This window comes from Ranitomeya imitator, chromosome 5 (assembly GCF_032444005.1).
Source record: "Ranitomeya imitator isolate aRanImi1 chromosome 5, aRanImi1.pri, whole genome shotgun sequence".
In the NCBI taxonomy this organism is placed as follows: domain Eukaryota; kingdom Metazoa; phylum Chordata; class Amphibia; order Anura; family Dendrobatidae; genus Ranitomeya; species Ranitomeya imitator.
The window spans coordinates 113,122,709-113,138,329 of NC_091286.1; the positions used below are offsets into that span (position 1 = coordinate 113,122,709).

General features: G+C 42.7%; 1 protein-coding gene across 4 annotated transcripts in view; it reads right to left on the reverse strand.

Annotated features, from left to right (window-relative positions):
* Positions 1-220: 220 nt before the first annotated feature.
* Positions 221-15,621, reverse strand: part of CEBPZOS (CEBPZ opposite strand) — a 67,891-nt gene continuing 52,490 nt past the window's right edge. For 2 of the 4 annotated variants that reach the window (XM_069769094.1, XM_069769096.1), the window contains one exon: positions 221-461. In XM_069769094.1, coding sequence (XP_069625195.1) covers position 461 — 1 coding nt within the window. In that variant the 3' untranslated portion in view covers positions 221-460. Of the gene's footprint in view, positions 462-9,727; positions 9,950-15,621 lie in introns of those variants that run through there. The other 2 variants (XM_069769095.1, XM_069769093.1) reach the window with 1 other exon arrangement.

Here is a 15,621-nt window from a genome sequence, read left to right on the forward strand (position 1 = left end):
TTTGTAACAATTACACTTGTGGATGAAACAGAATGGTGAGATACTCACTCATATATATCTCACCATTCTGTTTCATCCACAAGTGTAATTGTTACAAAGAGCGCACATTTCCTTTATCCTTTATTTTTTATAAGACTCTACTTGTAACTGGTATTGAATAGGATCTGCAACTTACTCACATTATCACCAACGATATCCAACAGTAAGTGCCTTTGAATTCATATTCACTTTAATATCCAGATTCATTCCGCATTGCTCAGTTTAATGTAGACAGCGCACCTGATACAATACTTATTTCCCAGTGCTTGGTACAGTAGCATTGATATCAATTGGGAATGTCACTTATGTCTTTACAATTTCAGCAATTTCCAGATCCATGATAAGAGTCCATATGGTGAAACAACATAAAAAATAAACATCTGTTCGATCTGTATATTGATGTACTTGGCTCTGGAGCACATCTAGAAGAAAAAAAACATGTATTTTTAAAATTAACATTTTTCTAGCAATTAGCTAAATGTAAATTTAACAAAAAAAACTATATATTATATTTCTTAAATTCAGCAACATCAAGTATCCAAACTCTAAAACCATCAACCATTTCAAAATGAAAAATCTAATCATGACTAACTTCTCTGCAAACGCTAAGGGAGTTTTCCTGCTATGCAGGAAAATCAGACAATGATGTCTGTCAATAAGGGATATACATGTACAGTGGTGCTTGAAAGTCTGTGAACCCTTCAGAATTTTCCATACAGTCCTGAGCAGAAGATATGTCGCTTATCCATGTTACGTAAATAAAGGCTTATGACCTGACATTAAATTCATCCATTGGTTGAATAACTTATTCTTTTGAAAGCTGAAACCCTCCGAAATGTGGTTTAGGTTAAGAAAATAAATTGTCATCCATGCAGAAATATTGATCAGTTAATGGACACAGAATGGTCAGATTTTGGCAAGACAAAAGTTTTGTCGCCCACAGAAAGTAATGTGATATTCAAACAAATAATTAACTTAAAATACAAATATTTGTTGCATAACATTGGTAAATGAAGTTGTGGTGCTATTAGTCATATTTAATTTTTTGTGTGACTTCCATGAGCTTGAAGGACTGCATACATGCGGTTCAACAATACAATTTATTAATCAAGTAATCAGGAATAGCAAAGAATGCAGTCTTACATGCCTCCCAGAGTTCATCTAGATTCTTTGGTTTTGTCTTCCAAGCTTCCTCTTTCATCCTACCCCAAACATGCTCAATGGTGTTCATGTCTTATGACAGGGCTGGCCAGTCCTTGAGCACCTTGATCTTTTTTGCCCGGAGGAACTTTGTTGTAGAGATGGATGTATGAGATGGAGCACCATCCTGCTGCAGAATTTGACCCCTTTTATGATTTGGAATATAAGAGGTAGCTAATACTTCTTGATATTTTAGGCTATTGATATTGCCTTCCACCTTGCAAATGTTTCGCACATCTCCATACTGGATGGAACCCCAGACCATGATCTTTTCACCACCAAATTTAACTTTTCTGGGTGTATTTTGGATCCAGTAGGTCTCCTGCAGTATTTGCGGCAGCTGTGGTGTAATTCTGAAGATTCATCAGAGAAATCCACCTTCTTCCACTTTTCCAGCGTCCATCTGTTTAGCAGGCTGTGGGACTTTGCAAATGCCACACGGTTTTTTATTTGCCTTTTGTTTAGTGCTGGCTTCTGGGTATTGATTCGACCATGGAGGCCATTTCGAGACAGAATCCTACAAACTGTTCTAGTTGACACAGGGACTTGGGTGACCAGGCCTGTTGGAGCTCTGCTGCAGTGGAAGAGGGTCTTGCTTTGGATTATTTAACCAACAAATATTCCTCCTGAGCAGTTGTCTTGCGGGGTTGCCTGACCTGGGCTTGTCTAACATCTCCAGTCTCTTCAAATCTTTTTTTTAATTCTTTGTACTTGACGCTGAGACACATTAAAGGTGCCAGCCACCACTGCAGTGGATCTGGTGTTCAGCCTCTTGATATACCAGGATTTGGTCGCAGGGTGGATTTTTGGCATGTTGTCAGAGCTCAAGTTGCAGTTCAAGTGAAGGTCTGGGGTGCTGGGTTTCTTTTTATACACACACACTAATTCACTGATCATTTACTGAGCACAGGTAAGGATGTAAACTAGGACTGGGTGCATTATATGGCCAGGCAACAAAACTTTTGTCTTGCCAAAATCTGACCATTCTGTGTCCATTAACTGATCAATATTTCTGCATTGATGCTAATTTATTTTCTTAACCTAAACCACATTTCGGAGGGTTTCAGCTTTCAAAAGAATAATTTATAGAACCAATGGATGAATTTAACATCAGGTTATAAGCTTTTATTTACATAACATGGATAAGTGACAACTTCTGTCAGAGTGTATTTCTACATAAATTAGAGTTAAACTACATCAGATTTTTACATAAGTTCTAAAAGTAGATAAAGAGGATCAAATAAATGAGTCTTATTATAGTGCTTTGGAACAAAGCACTATATTGTAATCCGAATGTGGTTAACTTCTTCTTATTAGGCTTTTTTCAGCAATTAATGTGGCCCGAACCGCTGCACGCACAGACTCCAGTGAGGCGTCATTTCGAAGCCAGCGTCCACGAGAGGTGTGCTAAGTATTTTTCGTGTCGATCCAATTTGTAGTTTTTTTTAAAAATCACATTTTTTAAAAAAAATTTCCCATAGGAAATAATGGCGAACTTTCCATTACCCCCAACTTGACCTTCCAAAGATAGCAGCTATGCAAATGTACGGTGTCCATTTTAGGACATGATCATTTATCAAAGTCAAACATCAGAGTGACTATGACACCCTCTTGTCCCGTGTGTGAAAAGTAAGTGCACCCCCGGTCCCGTGTGTGAAAAGTGAACCCCCGTTCCCGTGTGTGAAAAGTAAGTGCACCCTCGGTCCCGTGTGTGAAAAGTAAGTGCAACCCCGGTCCCGTGTGTGAAAAGTAAGTGCAACCCCGGTCCCGTGTGTGAAAAGTAAGTGCAACCCCGGTCCCGCGTGTGAAAAGTGAAACCCCGATCCCGTGTGTGAAAAGTAAGTGCACCCCCGGTCCCGTGAGTGAAAAGTAAGTGCACCCCCGGTCCCGTGGGTTAAAAGTGCACCCCGGTCCCGTGGGTGAAAAGTAAGTGCACCCCGGCCCCGAGTGTGCAAAAGTAAGTGCGCCCCCGGCCCCCAAATCGGACCCCGAGTGACCCCGCCCCCCAAATCGGACCCCGAGTGACTCCACCCCCCAAATCGGACCCCGAGTGGCCCCGCCCCCCAAATCGGACCTTGAGTGGCCCCGCCCCCCAAATCGGACCCTGAGTGGCCCCGCCCCCCAAATCGGACCCCGAGTGGCCCCGCCCCCCAAATCGGATTCCGAGTGACCCCCGCCCCCCAAATCGGACCCTGAGTGGCCCCGCCCCCCAAATCGGACCCCGAGTGACCCCGCCCCCCAAATCGGACCCTGAGGTTCCCCGCCCACTAAAACGGCACCTGAGGTTCCCCGCCCACCAAATTGGCACCTGAGGTTCCCCGCCCCCCAAATCGGATCCTGAGGTTCCCCGCCCACCAAATTGGCACCTGAGGTTTCCCGCCCACCAAATTAGCACCTGAGGTTCCCCGCCCACCAAACAGCACCTGAGGTGCCCCGCCCACCAAATCGGTCCTGAGAGGCATCCAAGTGTAAAACTCTTGCAGGGGCAGCCTGGGCACCATTCCAAAGCACTATCTGTAGTTCCTTCAGGAAATACCAATCTAGTTAGAATTTATAATTTCCTATAATGGAAAATGATCCAATATCACATCTGTGAATGGAAAATTATATGATCCTTTTCTTTCAACATCTGTGACCTACATGTGCGGTAATAATCATCTGAATGTTTCCAGTAATTGTTGACTACTGCTGCACACCGGCTTGGAGGAATTTTAGGCCATTCCGCCCTACAAAACAGCTTCAAATCTGTGAGTTTTCTCCCATGAACTGCTCAATTTAGGTCCTTCTACAAGGATTAAGGTCAGGATTTTGACTTGGTCATTCCAAAACTTTAATTCTTCTTTAAAGGGAATCTGGCATCAGGTTTTTACCATCATATCTGAAAGCAGCATGATGAAAGGGCAGAGAGAGGTCCTGATTTCAGTGATGTATCATTTACTGGGCTGCTGTTACTGACATACCACTGGAATCAAGATCTCTGTCTTTACTTTATGCTGTTCTTAGATTAGATAGTAAAAATTTGTTGACAAATTCCCTTTAACCCCTTAAGCCCCGAGGGTGGTTTGCACGTTAATGACCGGGCCAATTTTTACAATTCTGACCACTGTCCCTTTATGAGGTTATAACTCTGGAACGCTTCAACGGATCTTGGCGATTCTGACATTGTTTTCTCGTGACATATTGTACTTCATTTTAGTGGTAACATTTATTCGATATAACTTGCGTTTATTTGTGAAAAAAAACGGAAATTTGGCGAAAATTTAGAAAATTTCGCAATTTTCCAACTTTAAATTTTTATGCCCTTAAATCACAGAGATATGTCACGCAAAATACTTAATAAGTAACATTTCCCACATGTCTACTTTACCAAAATTTTTTTTTGTTAGGGAGTTATAAGGGTTAAAAGTTGACCAGCAATTTCTCATTTTTACAACACCATTTTTTTTTAGGGACCACATCTCATTTGAAGTCATTTTGAGGGGTCTATATGATAGAAAATACCTAAGTGTGACACCATTCTAAAAACTGCACCCCTCAAGGTGCTCAAAACCACGTTCAAGAAGTTTATTAACCCTTCAGGGGTTTCACAGGAATTTTTGGAATGTTTAAATAAAAATGAATATTTAACTTTTTTTCACACAAAATTTATTTCAGCTCCAATTTGTTTTATTTTACCAAGGGTAACATGATAAAATGGATGCCAAACGTTGTTGTACAATCTGTACTGAGTACGCTGATACCCCATATGTGGGGGTAAACCACTGTTTGGGCGCATTGCAGAGCTCGGAAGGAAAGGAGCGCCATTTGACTTTTCAATGCAAAATTGACAGGAATTGAGATGGGACGCCATGTTGCGTTTGGAGAGCCCCTCGTGCCTAAACATTGAAACCCCCCACAAGTGACACCATTTTGGAAAGTAGACACCCTAATGAACTTATCTAGATGTGTGGTGACCACTTTGACCCACCAATTGCTTCACAGAAGTTTATAATGCAGAGCCGTAAAAATAAAAAATCATATTTTTTCACAAAAATGATCTTTTCGCCCCCAATTTTTTATTTTCCCAAGAGTAAGAGAAGAAATTGGACCTCAAAAATTGTTGTCCAATTTGTCCTGAGTACGCTGATACCTCATATATGGGTGTAAACCATTGTTTGGGCGTATGGCAGAGCTCGGAAGGGAAGGAGCGCCATTTTACTTTTCAATGCAAAATTGACTGGAATTGAGATGGGATGCCATGTTGCGTTTGGAGAGCCCCTGATGTGCCTAAACATTGAAATCCCCACAAGTGACACCATTTTGGAAAGTAGACCCCTTAAGGAACTTATCTAGAGGTGTGGTGAGCACTTTGACCCAACAAGTGCTTCACAGAAGTTTATAATGCAGAGCCGTAAAAATAAAAAATCATATTTTTTCACAAAAATGATCTTTTCGCCACCAATTTTTTATTTTCCCAAGGGTAAGAGAAGAAATTAGACCACAAAAGTTGTTGTGCAATTTGTCCTGAGTGCGACGATACCCCATATGTAGGGGTAAACCACTTTTTGGGCGCATAGCAGAGCTCGGAAGGGAAGGAGCGCCATTTGACTTTTCAATGCAAAATTGACTGGAATTAAGATGGGACGCCATGTTGGTTTGGAGAGCCCCTGATGTGCCTAAACATTAAAACCCCCCACAAGTGACACCATTTTGGAAACTAGACCCCCTAAGGAACTTATCTAGATGTGTTTTGAGAGCTTTGAACCCCCAAGTGTTTCACTACAGTTTATAACGCAGAGCCGTTAAAATAATTTTTTTTTTTTTTTCGCAAAAATTATTTTTTATCCCCCAGTTTTGTATTTTCACAAGGGTAACAGAATAAATTGGACCCCAAAAGTTGTTGTCCAATTTGTCCTGAGTACGCTGATACCCAATATGTGGGGGGGAACCACTGTTTGGGCGCATGGCAGAGCTCGGAAGGGAAGGAGCGCCATTTGGAATGCAGACTTAGATGGATTGGTCTGCAGGAGTCACGTTGCATTTGCAGAGCCCCTGATGTACCCAAACAGTACAAACCCCCCACAAGTGACCCCATATTAGAAACTAGACCTCCCAAGGAACTTATCTAGATGTGTTGTGAGAACTTTGAACCCCTAAGTGTTTCACTACAGTTTATAACGCAGAGCCGTGAAAATAAAAATTCTTTTTTTTTTTCACAAAAATGATTTTTTAGCCCCCAGCTTTGTATTTTTACAAGGGTAACAGAATAAATTGGACCCCAAAAGTTGTTGTCCAATTTGTCCTGAGTACGCTGATACCCAATATGTGGGGGGGAACCACTGTTTGGGCGCATGGCAGAGCTCGGGAGGGAAGGAGCGCCATTTGGAATGCAGACTTAGATGGATTGGTCTGCAGGCGTCACGTTCCATTTGCAGAGCCCCTGATGTACCCAAACAGTACAAACCCCCCACAAGTGACCTCATAATGGAAAATAGACCTCCCACGGAACTTATCTAGATGTGTTGTGAAAACTTTGAACCCCCAAGTGTTTCACTACAGTTTACAACGCAGAGCCGTGAAAATAAAAAATCCTTTTTTTCCCCACAAAAATGATTTTTAGCCCCCCAAATTTTTATTTTCCCAAGGATAACAAGAGAACTTGGACCCAAAAAGTTGTTGTCCAATTTGTCTCGAGTACGATGATACCCCATATGTTGGGGTAAACCCCTGTTTGGGCGCACGGGAGAGCTCAGAAGTGAAGGAGCGCTGTTTTACTTTATCAATGCAGAATTGGCTGGAATTGAGATCGGACGCCATGTCGCGTTTGGAGAGCCCCTGATGTGCCTGAACAGTGGAAACCCCCCAATTATAAATGAAACCCTAATCCAAACGCACCCCTAACCCTAATCCCAACTGTAACCCTAACTACACACCTAACCCTGGCACACCCCTAATTCTAATCCCAACCCTAATCCCAACTGTAAATGTAATCCAAACCCTAGCCCTAACCCTAATGGGAAAATGGAAATAAATACATTTTTTTTAATTTTATTATTTTTCCCTAAGGCTAGGTTCACATTGCGTTAGGGAAATCCGTTTAGCGCTAGCGGATTGCGCTAACGCAATGTCTTTTTAGGTGTCGTGTTTAGTGGTCACGTTAACGTCCCCGCTCTGGAAGATCGGGGATCGGACCTCGGGCGCGCAAGCAGCGTCCGAGGCGCGCCACAAAAGAACGGCACCTTGCTAGCGCGAGCCGAAAATGACACGCTCTAGCGATGCGCTACACCCGAAAATCACATTGCTGTCAATGGGTGTGCTAACGGACCCGTTGCACGGCGTTGTGACATTTTCGCCGTGCAACGCTGTCCGTTAGCGTTAACCCATTAACGCAATGTGAACCTAGCCTAACTAAGGGGGTGATGAAGGGGGGTTTGATTTACTTTTATAGCGTTTTTTATATCGGATTTTTATGATTGGCAGCCGTCACACACTAAAAGACGCTTTTTATAGCAAAAAAGTTTTTGCGTCTCCACATTTTGAGACCTATAATTTTTCCATATTTTGGTCCACAGAGTCATGTGAAGTCTTGTTTTTTGCAGGACGAGTTGACGTTTTTATCGGTAACATTTTCGGACACGTGACAGTTTTTGATCGCTTTTTATTCCGATTTTTTGTGAGGCAGAATGACCAAAAACCAGCTATTCATGAATTTCTTTTGGGGGAGGCGTTTATACCGTTCCGCGTTTGGTAAAATTGATGAAGCAGTTTTATTCTTCGGGTCAGTACGATTACAGCGATAGGTCATTTATATCATTTTTTTATGTTTTGGCGCTTTTATACGATAAAAGCTATTTTATAGAAAAAATAATTATTTTGGCATCGCTTTATTCTGAGGACTATAACTTTTTTATTTTTTTGGTTATGATGATTGTGGCGGCTCGTTTTTTGCGGGACAAGATGACGTTTTCAGAGGTACCATGGTTATTTATATTCGTCTTTTTGATCGCGTGTTATTCCACTTTTTGTTCAGCGTTATGATAATAAAGCGTTGTTTTTTGGCTCGTTTTTTTTTTCTTACGGTGTTCACTGAAGGGGTTAACTAGTGGGCCAGTTTTATAGGTCGGGTCGTTACGGACGCGGCGATACTAAATATGTGTACTTTTATTGTTTTTTTTTTTTTTTAGATAAAGAAATGTATTTATGGGAATAATATTTATTTTCTTCTTTATTTAGGAATTTTTTTTTTTTTTTACACGTGTGGAAATTTTTTTTTTTACATTTTCACTTTGTCCCAGGGGGGGACATCACAGATCACCGATCTGACAGTGTGCTCTGACATACAGCCGGGCAGGATTAGAGCTGCAGCTGCAGCCTGATCCTGACCCGGAAGTGCTCCCTGCAGGACCCGGATGCAGCCCCGCGGCCATTTTGGATCCGGGGACTGCAGGGAGAAGACACTCGGTACACGGTGAGTACATCACCGTGTACCGATCGTCTCAGGGAAGCCCGCAGGGAGCCCCCTCCCTGCGCGATGCTTCCCTGCACCGCCGGCACACCGCGATCATCTTTGATCGCGGTGTGTCGGGGGTTAATGTGCCGGTAGCGGTCCGTGACCGCTCCTGGCACATAGTGCCGGATGTCAGCTGCGATAGGCAGCTGACACCCGGCAGCGATCGGCCGCGCTCCCCCCGTGAGTGCGGCCGATCGCATATGACGTACTATCCCGTCACTGGGAATTAAGTCCCAGGTCACCTGGATAGTACGTCATATGGGATTAAGGGGTTAACCAATTTTTTGAAGAATTACTTTAGTGTCATGGTCTTTCTGTATGATCCACATTCTCTTGAGATTCTTCAGCTTATGGACGGATATCCTGACATTTACCCTTAGAATTTGCTGATGAAAGAATTCATTGTTCCATCAATGATGGCAAATCACGCTAGCCCAGCAGCAAAGAACAAGCCCAAATCACAATGTTACTATCACTGTGCCATGATACAATTTCACAAACCAGTGCTGTGAAGATCAGACTTTGATGGATCCCTGTTATTTAAAGGGAATATGTCACTTCCTGGGACACTTTTAAGCTATTACTATGGGCATACAGATGAAATAATGGTTAAAATACCTGTATGCCTGATAACTGCGGTCTATTTGTTGAGAAATTTAATTTTAAATATTTTATGTTAAAGTGAACCTGTCAGCAGGACTTTGCTAAATAAACTACAGACACTGTCTTGTTGCCGCTGCTATACAGGTTAAAATGATACCTGTGGTGATGAAATCCGTCTTGTGGTTCTTGCGTAATCAGTGTTAGAATTTTTCAGTTAATGAGATGCTCATGCTCCGGCGAGGGACTATAGACAGAGTCATCTTCCTGTTCTAAGCCAGATAAACCCGCGGGCCTGCACACGCCATATAAGACGACACCCGGTGTATAAGATGACCCCCGAAAAGTTGGGGGTCGTTTTATACGCCAAAAAATACGGTAATTAATGGATGGAGCTAGTTCATGGTGGTGTTAAATCATTCTTTATTAAGAAATACCTCAGATTTACTGACATTTAATTAATCATTTAACATGTTGGTTTTCCACCGACAGGGGCACTTCCCCTTTATTTCAGTTTATTGTACTCTGTACTTGTGGCTCCTTTCAGTTTCTGTATTTGTTCTTTTTATTGACTTCTGGAAAATGTTCACAGTGTAATTACTGGGTTTTTGTTTTCAAATGCTGTAATATAAAATTTTATAAAAATTTACAGTTAAAAAAAATAAAATTATGCCACTTTAGTGTCGTAAATTTTATCATTCCGTTTTTTTTTCCAAAATTAAATATTTAAAAATATACGGTAAACAGTTCACACAATGTCTTGTCAACAGAACTTGCAGAGAATAAAAAATGCAACTGATTGTCAAAAAACAGACATACAAGAAAGACAAGAGGGAAGAGAAAGGAGTGGAGGGAGAAGAAAAGAGCAAGCGAGTCAGAAAGAAACCAAGTTAGGTTTAGACATGGGGAACTAATATAAGGTGGGAAGTCAGTAGTGAGGACCAAAGTTTTTGATAAATGTAAGTGGGACAAGTAATGAGACAGAGGAGACGGGAATAAGGAAAGCAAGCGATGTGACTTGCGCCATTCCAAAATACTTCTGTAGAGGGGGTAGGAGAGAAAGGCCTCCCAGTGAAACCATTTAGAAGCAGTGGTGGTCTTTACTAATTGAGTCTGGGCAATCAGAGATTGCATACAGTGGATTGTGGCTATTTCAGCAGACCACTCTTCCAGAGAGGTGGGGTTTGTTGACTTCCAGTGACGTGGAATTATTATTCTGCCAGCCTGAAGTAGATGCTGCATCAGCCCCTGAAATTTCTGATGGAAGTACACGCCATTTGCAAAGATACGCCTAAATCAGGAGTGTTGCTACAGTCCTAAAAGATCAGGGGCCCAAGCCCCAAAGTACGTGTTTCCCTATACAACCTCCCCGCCACTTAAAAGAGGATCTATACATATATAATTACAGTATACCACTGTCGCTAATCTAAAATACTACAAACAAAATACCAATATTACCAAAATCACTACTATACAAGGACAAAATAATACTGTTACACAATGTCCACTACCATCACCACTACACAGTGACTACAGCACATATTATAATATGACCATTGCAGCTACATAACACACACTGTACAAAGACCAATAATCCTGCCATACACCTACCACTGCATGACCAAAATGTATTAAGCTATTAATAAAAGAAGAAAAAAGCGATATCGCCATATGGTAAACATGTCAGGTAGTGGTGGATTCCAGTCCTGCCAACAATACTACAGAGATTACTGTACAGATATATACAGTACAGGGACTTACAGATGACGTTCTTTCTGGTGGAGTCATTTTTCTCTACTTTTTAATTTTACCCAGACAGACATGACAACCTCTTCCAGCCAGGACTCGGCTGCACATATTACAGCAAAAACACTTTTGACTTCTCAAATTTCCAGCACCGTCCCCATCTATTCTCAACCTGTACAACCTCCCCATCCTGCCTGCTCTTCCAGCATGGAGGAGTGACCCCAATACTTAAAACATTATGTAATATCTAGGAATACTACTACTATTACCCTTCCATAAATTAATGCTGCAATCACAACTTGCCAGATAGAGGGGACCTATAAAATAGCGCCCTATAGAAAGTAGTAAAGCCCCCAATGTGCTACCTAGCAAGTAATAAAGCTAAATATGCTCTTCTGAAAGTTATAATACCCGAAGTGTCCCCTCCAAGCAATAAATACCCTTGAGTATCCCCTTTAAGTAATAATGCCCCCTGAAATCCACAATTAAGACGAATAATGCACTCATTTAAAAGAAATGATGTCGTGAGTGCTCCCTACACACTGCATGATGCCCCCAACAGATCCCTTCACACTGCATGATGGTCACCACAGTTCCTTATACACTGTATGATGGTCACAACAGCTCTCTATATACTGTATATTGGTCCCCACAGCTCTCTATATACTGTATGATGGTCCAGATAGTTCCCTACATTCTGTATGATGGTCCCCACAGCTCCCTACGCTCTGTATTGTCCCCAGAGGTCCCTACAGCTCCCTACGCTATGTATGATGCTCCCCACAGATCCCTATACACTGTATGATGTCCCCATAGTTCCCTACACGCTGTATGATGGTCCCCACAGCTCCCAACGTGCAGTATGGTCCCCAGAGGTCCCTACGCTCTGTATGGTTCCCACAGCTCCCTACGCTCTGTATGATGCTCCCCACAGATCCCTATACACTGTATGATGTCCAGATAGTTCCCTACATTCTGTATGATGGTCCCCACAGCTCCCTACGCTCTGTATTGTCCCCAGAGGTCCCAACAGCTCCCTACGCTATGTATGATGCTCCCCACAGATCCCTATACACTGTATGATGTCCCCATAGTTCCCTACACTCTGTATGATGGTCCCCACAGCTCCCAACGTGCAGTATGGTCTCCAGAGGTCCCTACGCTCTGTATGGTCCCCACAGCTCCCTACGCTCTGTATGATGGTCTCCACAGCTCACTAAGTTTTGTATGATAGTCCCCACAGATCCCTATGCACTGTAAGATGGTCCCTACAGCTCTCTACACTACGTATGATGCTCCCCACAGATCCCTATACACTGTATGATGTCCCCATAGTTCCCTACACTCTGTATGATGCTCCCCACAGATCCCTATACACTGTATGATGTCCCCATAGTTCCCTACACTCTGTATGATGGTCCCCATAGCTCCCTATGCACTGTATAATGGTCCCCACAGCTCCCTATGCACTGTATGATGGCCCCTACAACTCACTATATCCTGTATAATGGCCCCCGAAGCCTGATATATACTGTAAGATGGCCTCCCTTGTACACTATATTATGGCCCCCACCCCCTATAAGTAGTATGATGGCTCCACTGCCCCTATCTCATCAGTAGTGGCATGTTTTTATTTTTCAGTCGATGGAGCTGTGTGATTCCATATTTTCCGTGGAGCAAGACTATGTTTATTTTCATACAATTTTGGAATAGATGACATTTTGCTCACTCCTTACTGTATTTTTTTGCAGCTTTTCTTTGCATTTTTTTATAATTTATTATTAGAAATTATAATATTAAATAATATACATTATTCATTATGTAAAATAGGGGGCAGGTCAGTGAGGGATCAGTGACCTATTATAAGCCATACAGAGTAATATGTAAGCATAGCACATGAAGACCCCCCACAGGTCACCTGGGGGCACAAGCATATCATTAACTCAAAACTGAAAATAAACCCAGGTATCATCAGTATACCGGCGCTGACATGACAGTGTCTGCAGTTTACTGAGCAAAATCTTGCTGACAGGTTCCCTTTAAATAGACATCACATGTGAGGGCAGCACTTGTCTCTGCAGACCAGGTATTCTTACAATGTGCACTGACAATGCATTCTCTTGGCAGCTCATTAATTCTGATCAGAACCGGCGAGGAGCGCACTGTCACTTGTGAGGATTGTACAATGACAAGAATCTATTGAGCATCCATTGGAATTCACAAAACTCATGCTCAGTGAAGCATGGACTAGCCCAGGTCTCTGAAATGAGCATCATTGATGATGCTTCGTTTCAGGGAGAGGGCAGGGTCTGTGGTAGTGACCGCATCCTCTGTCCCTGATGACATTATGTTTGAGTATTTATTTATTTAATAGCTGCAAGCACTGGGATTCTCCAAATAAGTGTCATCAAAATAGAAGTAAAGTAGTAAAAGAAATAAAGCAGTTCGATAGTGTAGTGAGGTAATGCTAGGGAATTATTAAAGTATACTAGAAAATAGATTACAGTATATTTTGGTATTACATAGATAGGCATTTAGGATGAAAATTAATTTGTGCTTCAGACCACCCCTTTAAGTGACAGCACTTGTAGTGGCACAAATGTGGCAAAATTCACAATTTTAAAGGGAACCTGTCACCTGAATTTGGCGGGACTGGTTTTGGGTCATATGGGCGGAGTTTTGGGGTGTTTGATTCACCCTTTCCTTACCTGCTGGCTGCATGCTGGCCGCAATATTGGATTGAAGTTCATTCTCTGTCCTCCGTAGTACACCCCTGCGCAAAGTAATCTTACCTTGCGCAGGCGTGTACTATGGAAGACAGAGAATGAACTTCAATCCAATATTTCGGCCAGCATGCAGCCAGCAGGTAAGGAAAGGGTGAATCAAACACCCGAAAACTCCGCCCATATGACCCAAAACCAGTCCCGCCAAATTCAGGTGACAGGTTCCCTTTAAACAATACATCTGTAGAATTAAAAATGCTTAAAAACATATGATCAACATGGGGTTAACTGGTTTCCGCAATTATCCCCCAAACTATGCAACTAACACAAAAGTTTGTAAGGAGATGACAATGGCTGGAGTGAGCGCTGCCTGACCTGAATCTGGCCCTGTACTACACACTCCAAAAATACCCCCCCCCCCCCCAAAAAAAAAAAAAAAAAATCTGCACATGAATATACCCTGAAATTGGCCTAATACGGCAGTGTCCAGTAGAGCAATGTTTCTCAAACTGTGAGGCGCCCCCTAGTTATTAGTCAGGTACAGCAAGAGGATGTGGGGGCAGTTTTCACAGTAGTGATGTCTGTCTGTTTTTGGGTTTCGTGCTAATTATGCAGTAAAAACGACATGGCGACATGATTCTTCAGGTTAGTACGACTACAGTAATAGCAAATATGCATACTTTTTAAAAAACATTTTTTACTTTGATTTTTATTTTAATCCTCATAGTGGACTTGAGCCTGCAATCATTTGACTGTTTGTACTCTATACCATAGCAGCCCATCGGCCATCCGCGATGGATTCAGGGGGTTGATGGGTGCCTGGCAAGGCTCGTGTCAGCACCCGGGCAATTGTTGGGGCCTTGAGCAGGCGGAGGGGCCCACTCGCCGTCAGAGACACGGGCGCACTATGGGGGCCCGGCACCCGCGAGTGGGCCTACCCCCTTGCTCAGGACCCAGGCACTTGCAATAGTTACCTCTCCCTGTTCCACCGCTGTGACGTCTTCCGCGTCCTCTGACCGTGATGTTTCAGGTCAGAGGGCGCGATGACATCACTACAGTGCAACCTGTGCCTGATCAATCACAGTGCAGAGAGCTGGAAGTTGTCAATGCTGAGAAGTCTGGAGCAGAGCAGCGGCCAGCGAGAAGAGGTGAGTATGCCATTTTTTTTTTATTTCTTAATGTTCGGAGCATGTTATGGGGCTCATTATTCTGTATGGAGATCTATGTGGTGCCCATAATACTGTATGGAGGACTATACTGTCCAGTTTCTGAGCTATTGTAGAATTGATATCTACAATAGATATCACTCATGTAATGTAAGTAGTAAGTGAAATCTTTGGCATTTTACTATACCTGGATATCTCTGCTGTATCTGTGCATCATGAATTGTAGTATGTGTTAATGGGGCCCACTGAGACTTTCGCCCGGGGCCCACGAAAACCTGGAGCTGGCCCTGGTGCCAGGCACAGTCACCTGGACAGAATCGTATGATTTCAATGCTGCGGTAAATGATTGACAGTGATATTTAACAGGCTAACAGCAGCCACCGGACCTGGTAGTAGCTGCTGGAGGCAGATGTTGGCTGTGTAATACAGTCAGTATTTGCCTTACGGGGAACAGAGCTCAATCCATACACCAGCATCCGCTCAAATAAAAGTATGTCATTGGGTAGAAAGGGGTTAAACAGGCTGTTTGATGACATCACAATGCACATGACCATCATAGACATCATATGACATTACAATTGGCATAGAATGGGCAAAGTGTAACACCTGAGCCATCTTGTTTCATTAGAGCCTGACAGCTTGAAGGGAACAAGTTGAG